This window comes from Oncorhynchus gorbuscha, linkage group LG15, assembly GCF_021184085.1.
Source record: "Oncorhynchus gorbuscha isolate QuinsamMale2020 ecotype Even-year linkage group LG15, OgorEven_v1.0, whole genome shotgun sequence".
Lineage (NCBI taxonomy): Eukaryota > Metazoa > Chordata > Actinopteri > Salmoniformes > Salmonidae > Oncorhynchus > Oncorhynchus gorbuscha.
In genome coordinates, this window is record NC_060187.1 from 61,547,249 (window position 1) to 61,563,887 (window position 16,639).

Consider the following 16,639-nt stretch of genomic DNA (forward strand, 5'->3'; position numbering starts at 1 on the left):
TCCATGTCATGCAAACAATGACAACTAATTGACAAGACAGATCAAACAGATCTAGGACCAGGGGCCTGTTGCACAAAACTAGGATAAAGGATTAAGCCAGGATATCTTGGTGATCCTGGCTCAATTGATCCGTAATCCGGTTGCACTAAAGATGGATAGGGGGCAGGAGGATATGTTATGGTATAAATTACCATGGAGATTTATTCTGTGGAGCTAGCCTGCTCCAGACCAGGCTAAATTCCAGGATCTATTTAATCTCATCCCTAATGTCAGTCAGCAGTCACCACAAATGGAAACCAATAGTTATTTCACTGCTCACTATACATTGTTATCACATATAACTAGACCCACTGTCATTATTTAAACGTTTGTGATCATTAATTTCAATGATTTTGGATAAAAAATGATTTTTAGATGTTGCTATCATTAGATAATTTACAGTTTTCCATAGACTATATATAAAATGATAGAATATTAGGGCCACAGAGGGAAAAAAAAGACAAGTCATAATATTGTAACCAGTTGTTTTAAAGGAGGACAGTTGTTAAAATGACAGATGCGGGGCATTTCGTGAAATTGTACTTCAGTATGGTTTCATAAACAAAGACATGCTGATGTGCCAGAATATTAAGTATCACATTGTCATAAGTATCAAAACTGTAAAAACAATATGTAGCTTTTCTGCAGAAAGAACCAGCCTCATAAATGTATGACTTTATCCTTTTTCTTCAGTGTGGCCCTAGTACTCTGTCATATAAACAAATACACATTCCATATGAATATAAAAACACAATGTGTAACATTATGTTCCTTTATTGAATAAGGACAAAACAAAGCAGGTAAACCATCAGCTCCTTTCGAAACTGAAGTCACAGTGACTCTACAAGATGGAAAGCACAGAATCCAAGCATATTATACAAAATGATACATACACATTCAAAGGTCTGTATATAACACACCCTGCATGTCTGCACACTAAAATAAATGCAGGACAAATCCATACACATCAACTGAACAGACAAATGAATGGATGCAGTAGCCTCCCTGCAGCCTTGTATTACACACAGTATACCGCACAAACATCATAAGAGGCCAAATTCGTAAAAAAACGAACCCAAAAAAACCAAATTCCTCTGCCACCGCAGGACATATTTAACCAAAATTGAAAGCACACATACTAACTAAAATAATTCAACACATATTGGTCCCTCAGCAGCCGACCACTGTCGTCATCAGGGAAGATTGCCGGATTGTCCCAGTCCATGGCTGGTGGCACTCTGGGGGCCCTCTCCTTCCTCAGGCAGGCCACATTGTGGAGGACAGCACAAGCCACAGTAATATCACATGCCCTAACAGGGCTGACCCTTAATTTGTGAAGGCAGTGAAAGCGTGCCTTCAGGAGGCCAAAGGTCATTTCAACTCTGGCCCTGGTCCTGGCATGGGCATGGTTGTAGGCCTGCTGTGCTTCCTGGGGTCTGTGAAAGGTGTCAGGAGAAAAGGCTGGCAGCCATACCCCTGTCTCCCAGCAACACACCAGAGAATTCACCTGTCAACACAAAATCTCATCATTACTACCTCATAAACACAGTGATATTCTTGACACAGCCATGATGGTTATAAATAGGGGTTGTGTGGCTTACCTTGTGATAGGCACTGATAGATTTCAGAGGCCCGAAAGATTCTGGAGTCATGGACTGAGCCAGGCCATTTTGCCACAACATTGCTGATCACACAGTCAGCATTGCAGACCATCTGAAATCATAAGATGAGGAATATTACACCAATCAATGCACATCACTGGCAATGCAGAGTGTTTGTCAATGGACAATATCAAAAAGTTATGTTCACCTGAACATTAATGCTGTGAAAGGATTTCCTATTCACAAAATCGGCCTCATGGGCACCTGAGGGGCTTTTATCCTTATGTGTGTGCAGTCCACTGCACCAATGACATTGGGGAAACCTGTCACACAAAGTAATGAGTATCCTACTATGTGTTAACAGTTGTCCTGTAATTTGTAGATCCTCTTATCTGCAATCCTATAGAACTCCTCTTTGATGTCACAGAGTCTTCTGTGGCCAGGGAAGGAGATGAAGACATCTGCTAATGCTTTGATAGCCAGACACACACTCCTTATTGTGCGGCAAATTGTGGCCTTGTTCAGCTGTTCTGCATCCCCCACTGAGTACAGGAAGGCTCCACTAGCAAAAAAGCGCAAGGCCACACAAACCATTTGCTCCACACTCAGTGCATGGCTCCGTGCAGTGCGGTGCTTAATCCTGGGACCCAGTAGTCTGCATAGATACCTGATGCCATCTGCAGAAAACCTGTATCTTTCATATAGATGGTCGTCAGGGAAGGCCAGTGGGTCCAACCGGTCCCTGAAGACCCTTTCTCGCCTGAAGGCTCTCCTCAGCACAAGTGCTTCTTCATCCACCACATCTCGCACGAATGGGCATGCCATTGTCAGAGCAGAAAGGAACACACAATTTTGGGCCTTCATATAGGCTAGTGGCCACACCTGGTGCTGGGGGGGTGGGCAAAAGAGGGCGATGCCTTATAACGATGACTTGGTTGTACTGATTGCTGGGAAAATAAAAAAAAACTTAGAAAGATGCCACCGTCCTGTGTGCTCACAATAAGAGCTCATATGTCATGGCTCACTTGACTTTACGAGAATATACCTAATTTTTATTTTGAGCTGTGTCATCTTCTTGGAGCTGGGGGAGGAAATACAAATAATGATTAATACATTTGTGTTACAGTTAGCATACAGTGTACATCTCACCTCCCTCTCAAGTTTTTTTATTTCAAGGTCCAGTTTCCTAATTGTCCTCTTTTTTATTTCGGACTCCAGTGCAAGATTTTCCATCTTTTTCTTCTTGTACTGAATGTCTATGTCTGCCAGTTCTATTTGGCGCCGGAGGTGGTTGCCATACAACTTTCTGATAGCTTGTGAGCTCTGTGAACACAATACAATTAGCGCAGCTGGAATTTGGCAGGATGTGGTGTCCTTTTATTAATACGCACTATGTTGCCAGGCTGGTTTTCCCACTGTATAGCATCTGGGTCCTGTAAAAGAAATTAGATTTTTTGATTTTGATGAGGACTCCTCACCATTGTAGAGTAAATAGTACTTTCACAGTCTTACCATGATACCTCATGCCTTCTGGAATCCAGAGAGATGGTCTCCTCCTCATCATCATCGTCTCCATCATGTGCTGTTGCTGCTGCACTGGGGCCTTCACCCTATCACATTTAATCGGATTCATATTGAAGCTAGTAGACAAGACATGCCAGGCCTACAGTATGCCTTTGATGGAGTACTCACTGGATCAGCATCGTCTGGTGCTTGTGCTGGTGGCTCTAACAGGAACACAGTGCTGCCAGACACTGCAAGTGTCATGCAGGTGAAAGAGGACCCAAAAGCGACTTGGCGAAAACAGAGTCTTTAATCCAGTAAAGTAATTACAAACAAAAAAACACAACTTTCACTCGAAATGACGAGGACAAACTGGAGACTCGATCTTGAACAGCAGGTGAACAGCAGGTTGCCTCGGGAAGGCACTTGAACCAGACAGACTCAGACACCTGCTCACCACGCAGCATCTGAGGAAAACACGACACGACAGGGCGATACACAAACACAGCACGGTGAATTCTAGACAAGGAACCGACAGGACAGGAACGGAACACAAAGGAAGAAATAGGGACTCTAATCAGGGGAAAGGATCGGGAACAGGTGTGGGAAGACTAAATGATTGATTAGGGGAATAGGAACAGCTGGGAGCAGGAACGGAACGATAGAGAGAAGAGAGAGCGAGAGAGTGAGAGAGGGAGGGGGAGAGAGAGGGATAGAAAGAGGGAAAGAACCTAATAAGACCAGCAGAGGGAAACGAATAGAATGGGAAGCACAGGGACAAGACAAGATAATAAATGACAAAACATGACAGCAAGGCAATAGGTAAACCAAAGTCAGACAGTCCAAATTGATTCAATATGAATGTGGTTGTATCCCATGTAGAGATGGAAGGACATACCTTGAATGAAGCGGGTGGCATCTTGGGAGGAACCTATGCTCGTCTCTTTCCCCCCCAGGGATCCCCTCTAAGACGGGCCTGCCTTTATTTAGCTCCAAGGCCATGTCCTCTGCTGGGGTAAGGTCAGCCTTTGGTGACCCACCACCCGTGCCTTGTCTGTGGGTATTCTTTTTTCACTGCTAAAACAGTACAGACCATGTGTGAGCAGGCACCTTCTGGGTACAATATATGCTTGTGCTTTGTTAAATATTAGTCAGGGACCATACCATTCTGCAGAATGTTCTTGTATTTGATTTTGACCTGCTGCCATGCCCGTTTTGGCCCGTTCATGTTTAATCTACACACACACACATTTAATGGAGTCACACTGCAAAAAATTACTTGGTATTTTTGTCTTGTTTTCAGTAAAAATATAATAAATAAAAAACTTAAATAAAGATGTATTTTCTTGATTTGCTAAATGACCTAGCAAAATAAGTATAGTTTAGACAAAAAATATAAACTTTAAGTAAATGTGTGCTTAAAACAAGCAAATAAAAAATCTGTCAATATAATAAAAATTATCTTGAAATAAGTTTACTTTTTCCATAAACACTTAATTTTAGAAAAGTTCTCGTTTCACTGGCAGATTTTTTTGCTTATTTTCCTAGGTAATTTTGCTCAAGAAAATATTCAAGATGTTTTTTATATATTTTTTTTTACTGAAAACAAGACAAAAATACTAAGTAAGAAAGACATTTGTGCAGTGCAGTGAGCAACCGACCTTGGGTCCTTTGAAAGGCGCTATATAAATTAAAGTGATTATTATTATAGCTCATCTATTTATTCAATTAAATTTTATTTATATAGCACTTTTCACAATTGTTTCATTCTGTCAAAGCAGCTTTACATTAATGAAAGCAGGAGAAACACAAAAAAACGGTGGACAACATAAGAAGCAGAGTACAACGGCTAAGATTAAACCGTACTGAGCGTAGTAACGTTAAATAATAATGTAAGGCTTTAATAATAATTTATCATAGCTTTATACAGTGTGATGGACTTACTTTACACAATTTCACTCATATCTGCAGTGCATTTCAATTAAAAATTTAACCGTTTCATAATTACAGTACAACTGCGTTTTTGGAGATGTGAATTAAATATTTGAATTGTAATTGTGATGTTTCAGCAGAGCGGTGAGTGTGTAATTGTGCACTACTTACGCATTCAGGCGGTCTGCAATACTTTGCCACGCTTTTTCTCTTTGCTTTATCACTGTGGCGGTGTTGCCTTTCTTCTTAATTATATCTTTTACCTCCTCGTATGCCTCCATGAGGATTTGTGCTTCCGACGGGGAAAAGTACGCGGCTCTAGTTGCCATGGTAAATCAGTTAATCTGTGATCTGTGGCGGGGTCTATTTGAGTGAGCCGTGAGCGCGCACCTATCCAGGATTGGTTTCACCTGGCTTAATGAATCCGTGTCTGCTCATCCTGGCTTGGTCTTTGTGCAACCAATTAAGCCTGGACGCACATGTTTTGGCTTCATTGAGCTCAGCTGAGTCATTTATCCCGGATGTCTTAATTCTACTTTTGTGCAACAGGCCCCAGGCTATCAATGGCTCACTTATGATAAACAGACGTTTACGTTCAAATGGCCGTATGCTTGTTTATATTTAAGAAACGACATAGCCTCAGCACAGATGTATTGTAAACTCATTTTTATAGGCTACATAAACACCATGTTACTACATGTATTCAATGGCACCTTAGAAGAAGGCTGATGTTTTAAGTATCCCCTAACCAATTGTGCTTTTTTGGTCGTTTCTTTGCGTTGTTTGTAACTTGTATTTTTACTTATTTTGTACATAATGTCTTCTGAGAATTTGTAAGCGGTCAAATAAACTCCCATTTCAATTCTGCTAGCAAACATGCAATATTTGGAGAATAAAAATCGATGACCTACACGGAAGATTAAACTTCCAATGGGACATTCAAAACTAATATCTTATCTTCACGGAGTCGTGGCAGAACGATAACACTATCAACATACAGCTGGCTGGTTATACATTGTACCGGCAGGATAGAACATCTGGTGTCTGGTAAGACAAGGGGCGGCGGACTATGTATTTTTGTAAATAACTGCTGGTGCACGATATATAAGGAAGTCTCGTGCTATTGCTCGCCTCAGATAGATTATCTCATGATAAACTGTAGACCACACTATCTACCTCGAGTTTTCATCTGTATTTTTTGTAGCTGTTTACATACGACCCCAGACTGAGGCTGGCACTAAGACAACATTGAATGAGCTGTATTCCGCCATAAGCAAACAAGAAAATGCTCACCCAGAGTCGGCACTCCGAGTAGCCGGGGACTTTAATGCAGGGAAACTTAAATCCGTTTTACCACATTTCTATCAGCATGTTAGATGTGCAACCAGAGGGGGAAAAAATTCTGGACCACCTTTACTTCACACATAGACGCATTACAAAGCTCTCCCTCGCCCTCCATTTGGCAAATCTGACCATAATTCTATCCTCCTGATTCCTACTTACAAGCAAAAATTTAAGCAAGAAGCACCAATGACCAGATAAATAGAAAAGTGGTCAGATGAAGCAGATGCTAAGCTTCTGGACTGTTTTGCTAGCACAGATTGGAATATGTTCCAGGATTCCTCCGATGGCATTGAGGAGTACCCCACAACAGCCATTGGCTTCATCAATAAATGCATCAATGATGTCGTCCAAACAGTGACCGTACGTACATACTCCAACCAGAAGCCATGGATTACAGGCAACATCCGCACTGAGCTAAAGGCTAGAGCTGCCGCTTTCAAGGAGCGGGACTCTAACCCAGAAGCTTATAAGAAATCCCACTATGCCCTCCTACGAACCATCAAACAAGCAAAGCAGCAACACAGGACTAAGATCGAATCGTACTACATCTGGTCTAACGCTCGTCAGATGTGGCAGGGCTTGCAAACCATTACAGAATACAAAGGGAAGCACAGCCGAGAGCTGCCCAGTGACACGAGCCTACCAGACGAGTTAAGTTACTTCTATGCTCACTTCGAGGCAAATAACGCTGAAACATACATAATAGCACCAGCTGTTCCGTAAGACTGTGTAATCACGCTCTCCGCAGCTGATGTGAGTAAGACCTTTATATAGGTCAACATTCACAAGGCTGCAGGGCCAGATGGATTACCATGACGTGTATTGTGAGCATGCACTGACCAACTGGCAAGTGTCTTCACTGATATTTTCAACCTCTCCCTGTCCGAGTATGTAATACCAACATGTTTTAAGCAGAGCACCATAGTGCCTGTGCCCAAGAACACAAAGGTAACCTGCCTAAATGACTACCGACCCATAGCATCTGTAGCCAAGAAGTGCTTTGAAAGGCTGATCATGGCTCACATCAACACCGTTATTCCAGAAACCCTAAACCCAGTTTGCATACTGCCCCAACAGATCCACAGATGATGCAATCTCTATTGCACTCCACAATGCCCTATTCCACCTGGACAAAAGGAACACCTATGTGAGAATGCTATTCATTGACTACAGCTCAGCGTTCAACACCATAGTGCCCTCAAAGTTAATCAATAAGCTAAGGATTCTGGGACTAAACACCTCCCTCTGCAACTGGATCCTGGACTTCCTTACGGGCCGCCCCCCAGGTGGTAAGGGTAGGTAACAACCCATCCACCACGCTGATCCTCAACACAGGGGCACCTCAAGGGTGCATGCTCAGTCCCCTCCTGTACTCCCTGTTCACTCACTGCACTGCCAGGCACGACTCCAACATCATCATTAAGTTTGCCAATGACACAACAGTGGTAGGCCTGATCACCGACAACGACAAGACGGCCTATAGGGAGGGGGTCAGAGACCTGGCCGAGTGGTGCCAGGACAACAACCTCTCCCTCAACGTGATCAAGACAAAGGAGATGATTGTGGACTACAGGAAAAAGAGGACCGAGCACGCCCCCATTCTCATCAACGGGGTTGCAGTGGAGCAGGTTGAGAGCTTCAAGTTCCTTAGTGTCCACATCACCAACAAACTAACATGGTCCAAGCACACCAACAGCCCTACACCCAAACAAGGGCACTGCGTTCATCCACCTCTGGCCTGCTCGCCTCCCTACCACTGAGGAAGTACAGTTCCCGCTCAGCCCAGTCAAAACTGTTCGCTGCTCTGGCCCCCCAATGGTGGAACAAACTCCCTCACGACGCCAGGACAGCGGAGTCAATCACCACCTTCCGGAGACACCTGAAACCCCACCTCTTTAAGGAATACCTAGGATAGGATAAGTAATCCTTCTCACCCCCCCCCCTTTAAGATTTTGATGCACTATTGTAAAGTGACTGTTCTACTGGATGTCATAAGGTGAATGCACCAATTTGTAAGTCGCTCTGGATAAGAGCGTCTGCTAAACGACTTAAATGTAAATGTAAATGTGAAGAGGTCACGACAAAACCTATTCCCCCTTAGGAGACGGAAACGTTTTGGCATTCGTCCCTAGATTCTCAAAAGGTTCTATAGCTGCACCATCGAGAACCTCCTGACTGGTTGCATCACTGCCTGGTATGGCAACTGCTCGGCCTCCGACCGCAAAGCACTACAGAGAGTAGTGTGAATGGTCCAGTACATCACTGGGGCTAAGCTTCCTGCCATCCAGGACCTTTATATCAGGCGGTGTCAGAGGAAGGCCCTAAAATTGTCAAAGACTCCAGCCACCCTAGTCATAGACTATTCTCTCTGCTACTGCAGGGCAAGCGGTACCGGAGCACCAAGTCTAGGTCCAAGAGGCTTCTAAAAAGCTTCTACCCCAAGCCATAAAGCTCCTGAACATCTAATCAAATGGCTACCCAGACTATTTACATTGCCTCCCTCTCCCCTCTTTTACACCATATGACTAATAACATTTGATCATTTGTTTTGATTTGATTTGTTCATTTGTTTTCTGTTGTTGAGTTTAAAAAAAGCTAGATGATTAGAATTTACCACACAGTATTTGCTAATGAAAAGAAAAAACAGCGGTCAATATAAAATGTTTCATTTATTGCAAATGTTGGAGACAAATCATTTTTCCAATTTAAGAATATAATGTCAAACAGAGTGCATTATTATCATCATATTTTTGTCGCTTGCCTTAAAAAAAAAAATGGCCCCTATCCACACTATTCCCCCTTCAGGTCACTGATCAGGAATGGCTCCAAATCCATCAGGATATCCAAGAATATATCTTTGCCTTTGGGCCCACATGCTTTCAGAGGGCCGTCGAAAAGCTCCCTCATCTTTTTCTGATTGGTTCTGTTAGCCCTCACTTCACTGTAGGCGTTTTGGGTGATGATTCCCCTCTCCAGGAGTCTATCCAGTATGGGTTCCACCTGGCACACTCTGTCGATCAGGGCTGTCCGGTGATGGTCCACAAAGTGTTTGTCTGAGGTAGAGAGAGGACATGACTTGGGACTTTTGACAGTGATGGAATGCAAAACATACATAATATATGTGATAGGTGCCTATATCTCTACATGCCTCCTTTAATGTTGTGTTTGTGTGCGTGCATATGTGTAGGGTGAGCAAATTGGAGGATAGACGTGATGCACTTTTTCTAATTCAGACAGGATTAACTATGGGGAGTGAAAAATGCTGTTGAGGATTCTAGAGGAGGGCAGCAGTTGCAACTACAGTATGTTGAAGAAGAAATTAAATGGAAGGACTTTTGTGATTGCTCATCGAGGTAGAATACTTTAGGTATTGAATGTTTCCCCATTAACCATCACTAATTACAGTAAAACATACATTTTAATAACGTCGGCATATTTGAGACATTAGGCTATATAACACCTGGTTTTAGTGTTTACCTTTGATCATGTTCTTTGTACCAGGTGCACCAGCCATTGCAGCACCCGATGTTACGCGAGATCTGTGAGCTGTAAAATAGGCTTCATGAGACACTACCAATCGAATAAAAATATGAATAGTAGGCCTAAAGATAAATCGAAATCAGCAAGAAATCGAAGTGTGTGTTTATGGTATAATGTATTAGGCCTATTTTGAGTTGCAAATTGAATATATGCTACTGTACGATATCATTCTGGCCAGAAGAGCAAAATAGAATGCTCACGTAAGTGAAAGTAAAACTGTCAACTTCCAGTTAGTTAGTTTTCCTTCCATACGTTATGGACATTTCAATGCAATTTATTTAGGACCTTGGTCTAATAAAGGTTTGTTCTAGCCTACTTTTGTGTTAACTGAAGTGGTTTCTAAAAATTTCAAAGATATTAAATTAAATATATATTTTTTAAATGTCCGATGTACGTGCCTCCTACTTTATTCGACTTACATTTCTTGAATTCTGTCAGTTCCCTGCTGCACCCTGGAAGTTAATTGCACCCAAGACCTCTATATCCACATTCACAGCCCCGTATTCAGTGAATGTACGGGTCAAGAAGCTCTACCAAGTCCACTGTGCCCGCTTTCTCAACAATGCTCTTGTGAACTTTTGGCTCCTGCTTGCGGTCACAGAGTTTACGTCTGAACTTCTACAATTCAGCTTCTCCCAAGTCTTCAAAGACACCGATTAATATGTCGCCAACGGTTTTTGGCCTATGTTATGCCAACCTGTAATTTAAACCAGGTTTTGTGAGATTGGGCTATGTGTCTTCTGTTCTATGTTGTCTAATAGGCTTCTCTTCAAGATACTGTACATCTTCGCACCGTCTGACGTCATAGGCCAAGGGGCGGTCCATCAGCACACTCCAGAAGAAACAAAATAGCCTAATCCATTATTATTAATTTAGCATTTATCTAACGAATGTATTATTTATTATATTAGTTGTATATATCTTTGCCTGCTTATTTGAGTTTTTATTTTTATTTTAAATATAGGCCTTTATACCTTTCGAAATAATACAGGACATATTAAATAGTATTTTCAAGTTATGTACAGTTTATTTACAATCATTTTACAAACAATATTGTTCCCTAAAGCATGTAAATCACACACATTATATTCAACAGAACAAGCATGGTCCCTCTTAGCTTTATTTTGTCAGCAATAAAAGAGGTAGATATGTTAGGGTATAAAAATAGATCCTCACAGTCAAAGTTAATGTTGAACATTGTTCAACAGCATGGGTGGTAAGCAGTGGTGTCATGCACCCATTCTTTTAGAGGGGGCAAGAAGTACTTGAGGATGAGGGGGGTTGTTAATCACTAACCATGTAATTAACATAAAGAGCATCAGTATTGGAGACAGCTGGGCTTACAGTTTCATTGAGCTCTTATTATGCTGATGTTAATAAGAGGTAAGTCATACACTAAAATTCAATCAAATTGAAGGCTACTACAGAATTGGTTTATTCTGATTTTCAGGGGGTGCTGCACCCCTACTTTAGCACCCCTACTTCCCACAGCTATGGCTACTACTGTATCACTTGGTAATAAAAGTCTTACACCAAACATTGTCTAATGTTGCAGATAGAAATTCCATAAATAGAGCCAATGTGATTCATTTTCTACATGTCTAAGAGGCATGTTTGTTCTACATAGCATATTTCTAGTGGTGTAGCTGCTGGTACACTCCCCCTACTGCGACGCCCATGCTTCGCTGGACTCTGGCGATAATACTGGTGCCCCCTGGCCTTGCCAGGCTGACTCTGTACCCGTGGGTAAAATGTTCAGGCTGGCTAGGACCTCCTGTGCCGTCTTTCCCAGCATCCCCTGCACGTCACAGACGAAGCGGTAGACGTAGCGCTTGCCCGTCGTTTTGTGGATAATGTTCTTGTGGTAGTAGTAGCGCAGGCCGCGGCTCAGCTTCTCATAGTTCATCTTGGGCTTGTTCTTACACTGACCCCAGCGCTTGGCCACCTGGATGAAACACAAAAGGGGTGGTTGTTAAAAAATAACCACAAATGCCTGATAGCATATTCCCACTGCTCAATCCTGTGCTGGTTTCCAACTCCTACTACGAGTGGTTAAAATCTCTCACAATCAGTAGAGAAACTCACCTCTGCTGGGTCGGACATCTTGAACTCCCAACCGTCTCCTGTCCAGCAGATGAAGGTACAGCAGGCGGAGTCTAGAAGCAGCTCCAGTAAGAACTGCCACAATTGGATGGGCCCTGATCCTGAATAGAGAGAAAATACACATGAGCAAATTCTAAATGTACTCTGGACTGGATACAAAAGACTGGATACAAAAGTTGTTTATTTGCCTGCTACTCTTAAGATATACTATGAATTTGTTTCTATTTAAAAGAAGACACAGTAATGACAGAGGCACATTCTAGAGCAAACAAACAATCAGGCTCCAATATACACATACTACCCATGCTCACACACACGTGTATAACAGTAGTAATGATAAGTCATGATAAGAGACTAACTAGTCTTACCTGGATAAACTGACATTCCCATCACTTCCCTCTCGGGTCTTTGGGAGTGTGCACTTTTGCGTTTGGCCACACGGGGGCAGTACAGCTCTGAGGGCTGCTGTGGTGTAGGGATTGAGGAACAAGATGGAGGGTGGTGAGGGGGCGGCAGGGATGCGCTATAGCTGGGAGAGGGGTAGTCCGGCCAGAAGGAGGTCTTCTGTGCTCCTGAGTCATACAGTTTTTCACCAGAGTGACGGGTGTAGCTTTGCTCAGATTCATCTATGGAAGAGGAGGAGGAGTTAGATATTGTAAATATTATCCAAGTAATAATAGCCTATGGATTTCTCTGTGTGGTTATTTTTTACAAGTTAAATAAACAAAGAAGAGCTGGTTATAACAAACAGCTTAAAAAATTATATGAATTAGATATTACACAGCCTACAAACAAAAACAGGCAATATGTTTTAAACACAAATAAGCCTCATGGTCATGCATTGGTTAATACATTTTTTTGTTGCGTTATGTCTCAAAATGTGTGGTCTTTTTTACTGAGGTGGTCCAGGTTGACAGTGCTGGGGGTCCCTCTGTGGCTCGTTCCTTTTCCAGGGAGGAAAGAGTTGCTGGTGCTGGCATCCTCCATGCCCGGGCTGAACTGTCCACTCTGGGCTGGGGAACACAGGGGCACAAGGCTGTGGTACGTCTGGGTGGAATCCTGGAACCCCGCTTGAGACTGGCCCAAAGTCAGCCCATCTAATAATGAATAGAGAGAAAAAAGGAATGAACAATCATGATCAATATTCATTCATTTCTAAAACTACAACAGGTGTTGATAATAGAATCATCCTCAAAATGATAGAAACACATGGATTGGAGAATAGGGGACTGACACTCACCACTTGGGTATGACGCCCAACAGTTAAACTCTGGGTATGAATCCAGGTTGAACAGGACAGAGGCACTTGAGGTTACTGAAAAAAAAGAATGAAAGACGTCAAAAATAAAAACACGTGAGCAACACTGGAAGTCAGTCAACGGTCATTGACAGGCCGACAGCCCCCCCCCCCCCAGAATGCTTATAATATTAATAATAATAATAATATCAGAGTGGTCTAATAAAGTGGTTGTCAAAGAGTCTCTGTAAGAGTCTTTGTAGGTGTACCTTTGTTGTCGTACGGACGTGGATTCTTCTGCAGCTCTCCGTAACTCTCTGGATACTGTTGCTGCTGCCCTGGTCCTTTACTGTCTAATAGAAAAGACAGGTCTTCATCACTGTAGTCTGGAGGTCACGGAGATAGAAGAGAAGGATGGGGGTGAGTCAAAAGGCGTGAAGATCTCAACAGAACTCAAAATGGACTAAAAATAGAATTGATTTAGAATGTAATAGGTTATAATGCTGCCCAAGGGGTTACAAGCGTATCTCTAAAGACTGTCCAACTGCTATTCTACAAGCAATAATATGTTATGGTCTACTACTATTACTCATCATTCTTATTTACGTTTAATAATAGTAATACTAATACTAATTGATATATCTATTCAACAACTATTCTGCAGCCCCCAGAACAAAATCTCAACCATACCCATTTGAGTTGAATGGAGGGAGAAGGGGAAACAGAGGGAAAGAGGAGGAAACGCCAGTGGAGGGAGTGTGACAGAGTAGTGATGAAGGGGGAGGAGAGGGGCTCTAAATCTGTTGGAGAAGGAAGTCTGGAGGAAAGGATTAGGGAAAGAGAGAGGGAGGGTCTTTAACCCGACCACCCCGTCTCGCTCTACCTCCCTGAGTCAGACTGACATTCCTACAAACAGTGCATGGACACACACCCCAGCACCCCTTTTCCTGACACAGCCCTCGGTTGGGTAGAAGAAGCAGATGTCAAGGTCTCATTTTGAGTTTCTGACAGGTCTGATGAGATACCAACTCTGCAAAAAACATTTCCTTTGTCCTTCAACTACCACACAGAGCTACAGGAAACATAGCTCAAAATCTTATCGTAGAAAAATGTGGATACTCCGAAAGTTTGTTTCAGAGTGTAAAATGATAACTATTAAAGTTGATGATTAATCGTAATTCTAGTGGCTTTGGTGGCAGTTATTTGGTTTGGGGTGTAGTTCAAACTGAACTGATACATTGATCTGTGTTCATCAATAAGTGATCCAACGAGAACATGACTTACCATATGATGCAAAGTCCAAACCAGCAGGGACTTCCTGTGTTCTGAAGTCTTCCATATAATATCCAGCTTGGTATATCTCCATCTGTGTGGAAAAAGTGGAATACATGGGCCATGCCCATTTTATTGTAGAACATATTTTTCATACAATTTTACAACTTTGGTTGATATGTATAATCGAATGGTCTCTGAAAATGTAAATATATATTGCATTCTTAATCATTGTAAGTGTTCGTACAGGCTGCATACATGAACAAACTTAAAATCGCATGAGGCAAAATCCTACCTTTATTTTAGAGTCTCTGGTATCTATGTTTCTCTCGTTGGATTTCAGGATGGTATCCCAGTACATCTTTGACTGGAACAGTTGCTTCCACTTGGAGTTCAGAGTTACAATTGTGTAGTCTCCCTCTGCCCGGCCCAGTCCCGTTATAAAGCAGCGGAGCTTGGAGGGGCGTGCCTGCTTCCCGGCGCAAAGGAATGTGTCATCTTGCTTCGTGACTCCCCGTCCCCCTGTCCCAAAACACTGCGGTTTAACTGGCCGTGACGTCAGCCACGACTCACGAACACAGATTTGGCAGCCGCACACACACACCCATTCACAAAAATGTATCATAAAATGGTCAATTGAGCGCCCAAAATCGAATTAACATTGCATGCCCATTTGGCTATCTTACTCCCATGATAAATTGACAACCCATTCATGATCAGATAATGAATGGAGAGTTTATTAGTGTAATCCTAGATATATTATTTTATAGGAATACAACTTGATCTACAAATTATTTTATTTCAATTAGGCCAGTTTAAAAATAGCCTATGTATTGAGAAAATGTTTTCCCCAATTAGGTCAATAGCGAATACCCAATAGGCTACACCAAAACGTATGTATGCCTATCAATATGCTATTGACTTAGTCATTAAAACATCTATGGAAATCATAACCTTTTTCTATGCTTGGCAACGTCGACTAAGCTCAAACCCATGCGAGACAGGGCGGGGGACAGATAGGGTGTTTTAAAAAATCAGAACTTGCAAGTTGGTTATAATGAGGTGGGAGGCCATGAGCATATCTTTAGAAGCCATTCGACAGAACAATAGCCCGTAAACTACATGCTGAAGCTCTGAAATCACGGTGTGAGTGGCCTGAGCAGATAAGGCCGGCACAAGCGCCTTGTATAAACAAACACCGCAATTTTCCCCAGCAGAGAAAAAATACATCTGGAAAAGTGAGCTGCCAAGTCGTGTATGGTGTGGGAGACACGAGTCGTGATTGGGACCCCCCCCCCCTTGTCTCCAGACAAGGACACATGGGGGTTCTAGTTACACAACCTCCTGGCCGGCCTAATGATGACGAGTCCATCATCAACTCAACTGATTTACCAACCGAGTGACACAATGAAAAACTCCAGAATATCACAAAGCTGAACAATGCCAGAACCTCAATCACAATATATCATAGATGATCTTAATAAAAATAGGCCTAAACATTGTTCAGTGGACTGAAGGGACAGTTCAATTATTTTTCGTTATCTTCTTTCACAAATGAGGAAACGTTTATATGTATAAGACAGAAAATGCATAATAAATCTAAGTATACTAGTAGGCTATTAATGCTGTGCCTTGTTATCGGGCTTGGGTTCATCTCATCTAGGCTATTTATTTATTTTGTATTTATTTTTTACCTAAAAGGCCAAAGAAGGTTTCGATTTTCTGAACACATTATGATGATAGACAAACGTACGTAGCTTTGGGCTACTCCATGCGTGCCTTAAAGCCATATTCAGGCATAAGCAATGTGTGATGGCTTTCCCGATAAACCCATTGAAATGGATAATTAAAGGCAAATCTTTTCTATGAAAATACAGAAACTCACATTTTCTACTGTCTAAGTTTGCACGCTATTAAATCATAAAACAATGTATTGTCTATTTGTTTAAAGTCATATTTTACATTCAACCTCAAGGATGTGCATTGGGCCTATCATATTATTAGCCATATCTATAATCTCCATCTATAGACCTACTTGCAGACTAAAAACGTAAAGGCCTTAAAATAT

General features: G+C 42.1%; 2 protein-coding genes and 1 pseudogene across 3 annotated transcripts; all 3 read right to left on the reverse strand.

The window, feature by feature from the left end:
* Nucleotides 1-1,487: 1,487 nt before the first annotated feature.
* LOC123997290 lies at nt 1,488-4,104 on the reverse strand (annotated as a pseudogene).
* A 4,965-nt stretch (nt 4,105-9,069) lies between these two features.
* On the reverse strand, nt 9,070-10,761 carry LOC123996758 (apoptosis-associated speck-like protein containing a CARD). The gene is made up of 3 exons (XM_046300424.1): nt 10,379-10,761; nt 9,897-9,965; nt 9,070-9,472 (listed from the first exon to the last, which is right to left on the reverse strand). Exons 2-3 carry the CDS (start codon nt 9,931-9,933, stop codon nt 9,210-9,212), a joined length of 300 nt encoding a protein of 99 aa, XP_046156380.1. The 5' UTR covers nt 9,934-9,965; nt 10,379-10,761; the 3' UTR covers nt 9,070-9,209.
* A 207-nt stretch (nt 10,762-10,968) lies between these two features.
* LOC123996776 (protein C-ets-2-like) lies at nt 10,969-15,021 on the reverse strand. 2 transcript variants are annotated; one of them, XM_046300463.1, is made up of 8 exons: nt 14,867-15,021; nt 14,584-14,665; nt 13,569-13,652; nt 13,303-13,377; nt 12,959-13,159; nt 12,431-12,688; nt 12,045-12,163; nt 10,969-11,904 (listed from the first exon to the last, which is right to left on the reverse strand). In XM_046300463.1, the coding sequence occupies exons 1-8, from the start codon at nt 14,930-14,932 to the stop codon at nt 11,623-11,625; spliced, it is 1,167 nt and encodes a 388-aa protein (XP_046156419.1). In that variant the 5' UTR covers nt 14,933-15,021; the 3' UTR covers nt 10,969-11,622. The 2 variants fall into 2 exon arrangements, with proteins under 2 accessions (XP_046156419.1, XP_046156418.1); XM_046300462.1 differs by having other exon boundaries at nt 13,569-13,685.
* Nucleotides 15,022-16,639: the final 1,618 nt, after the last annotated feature.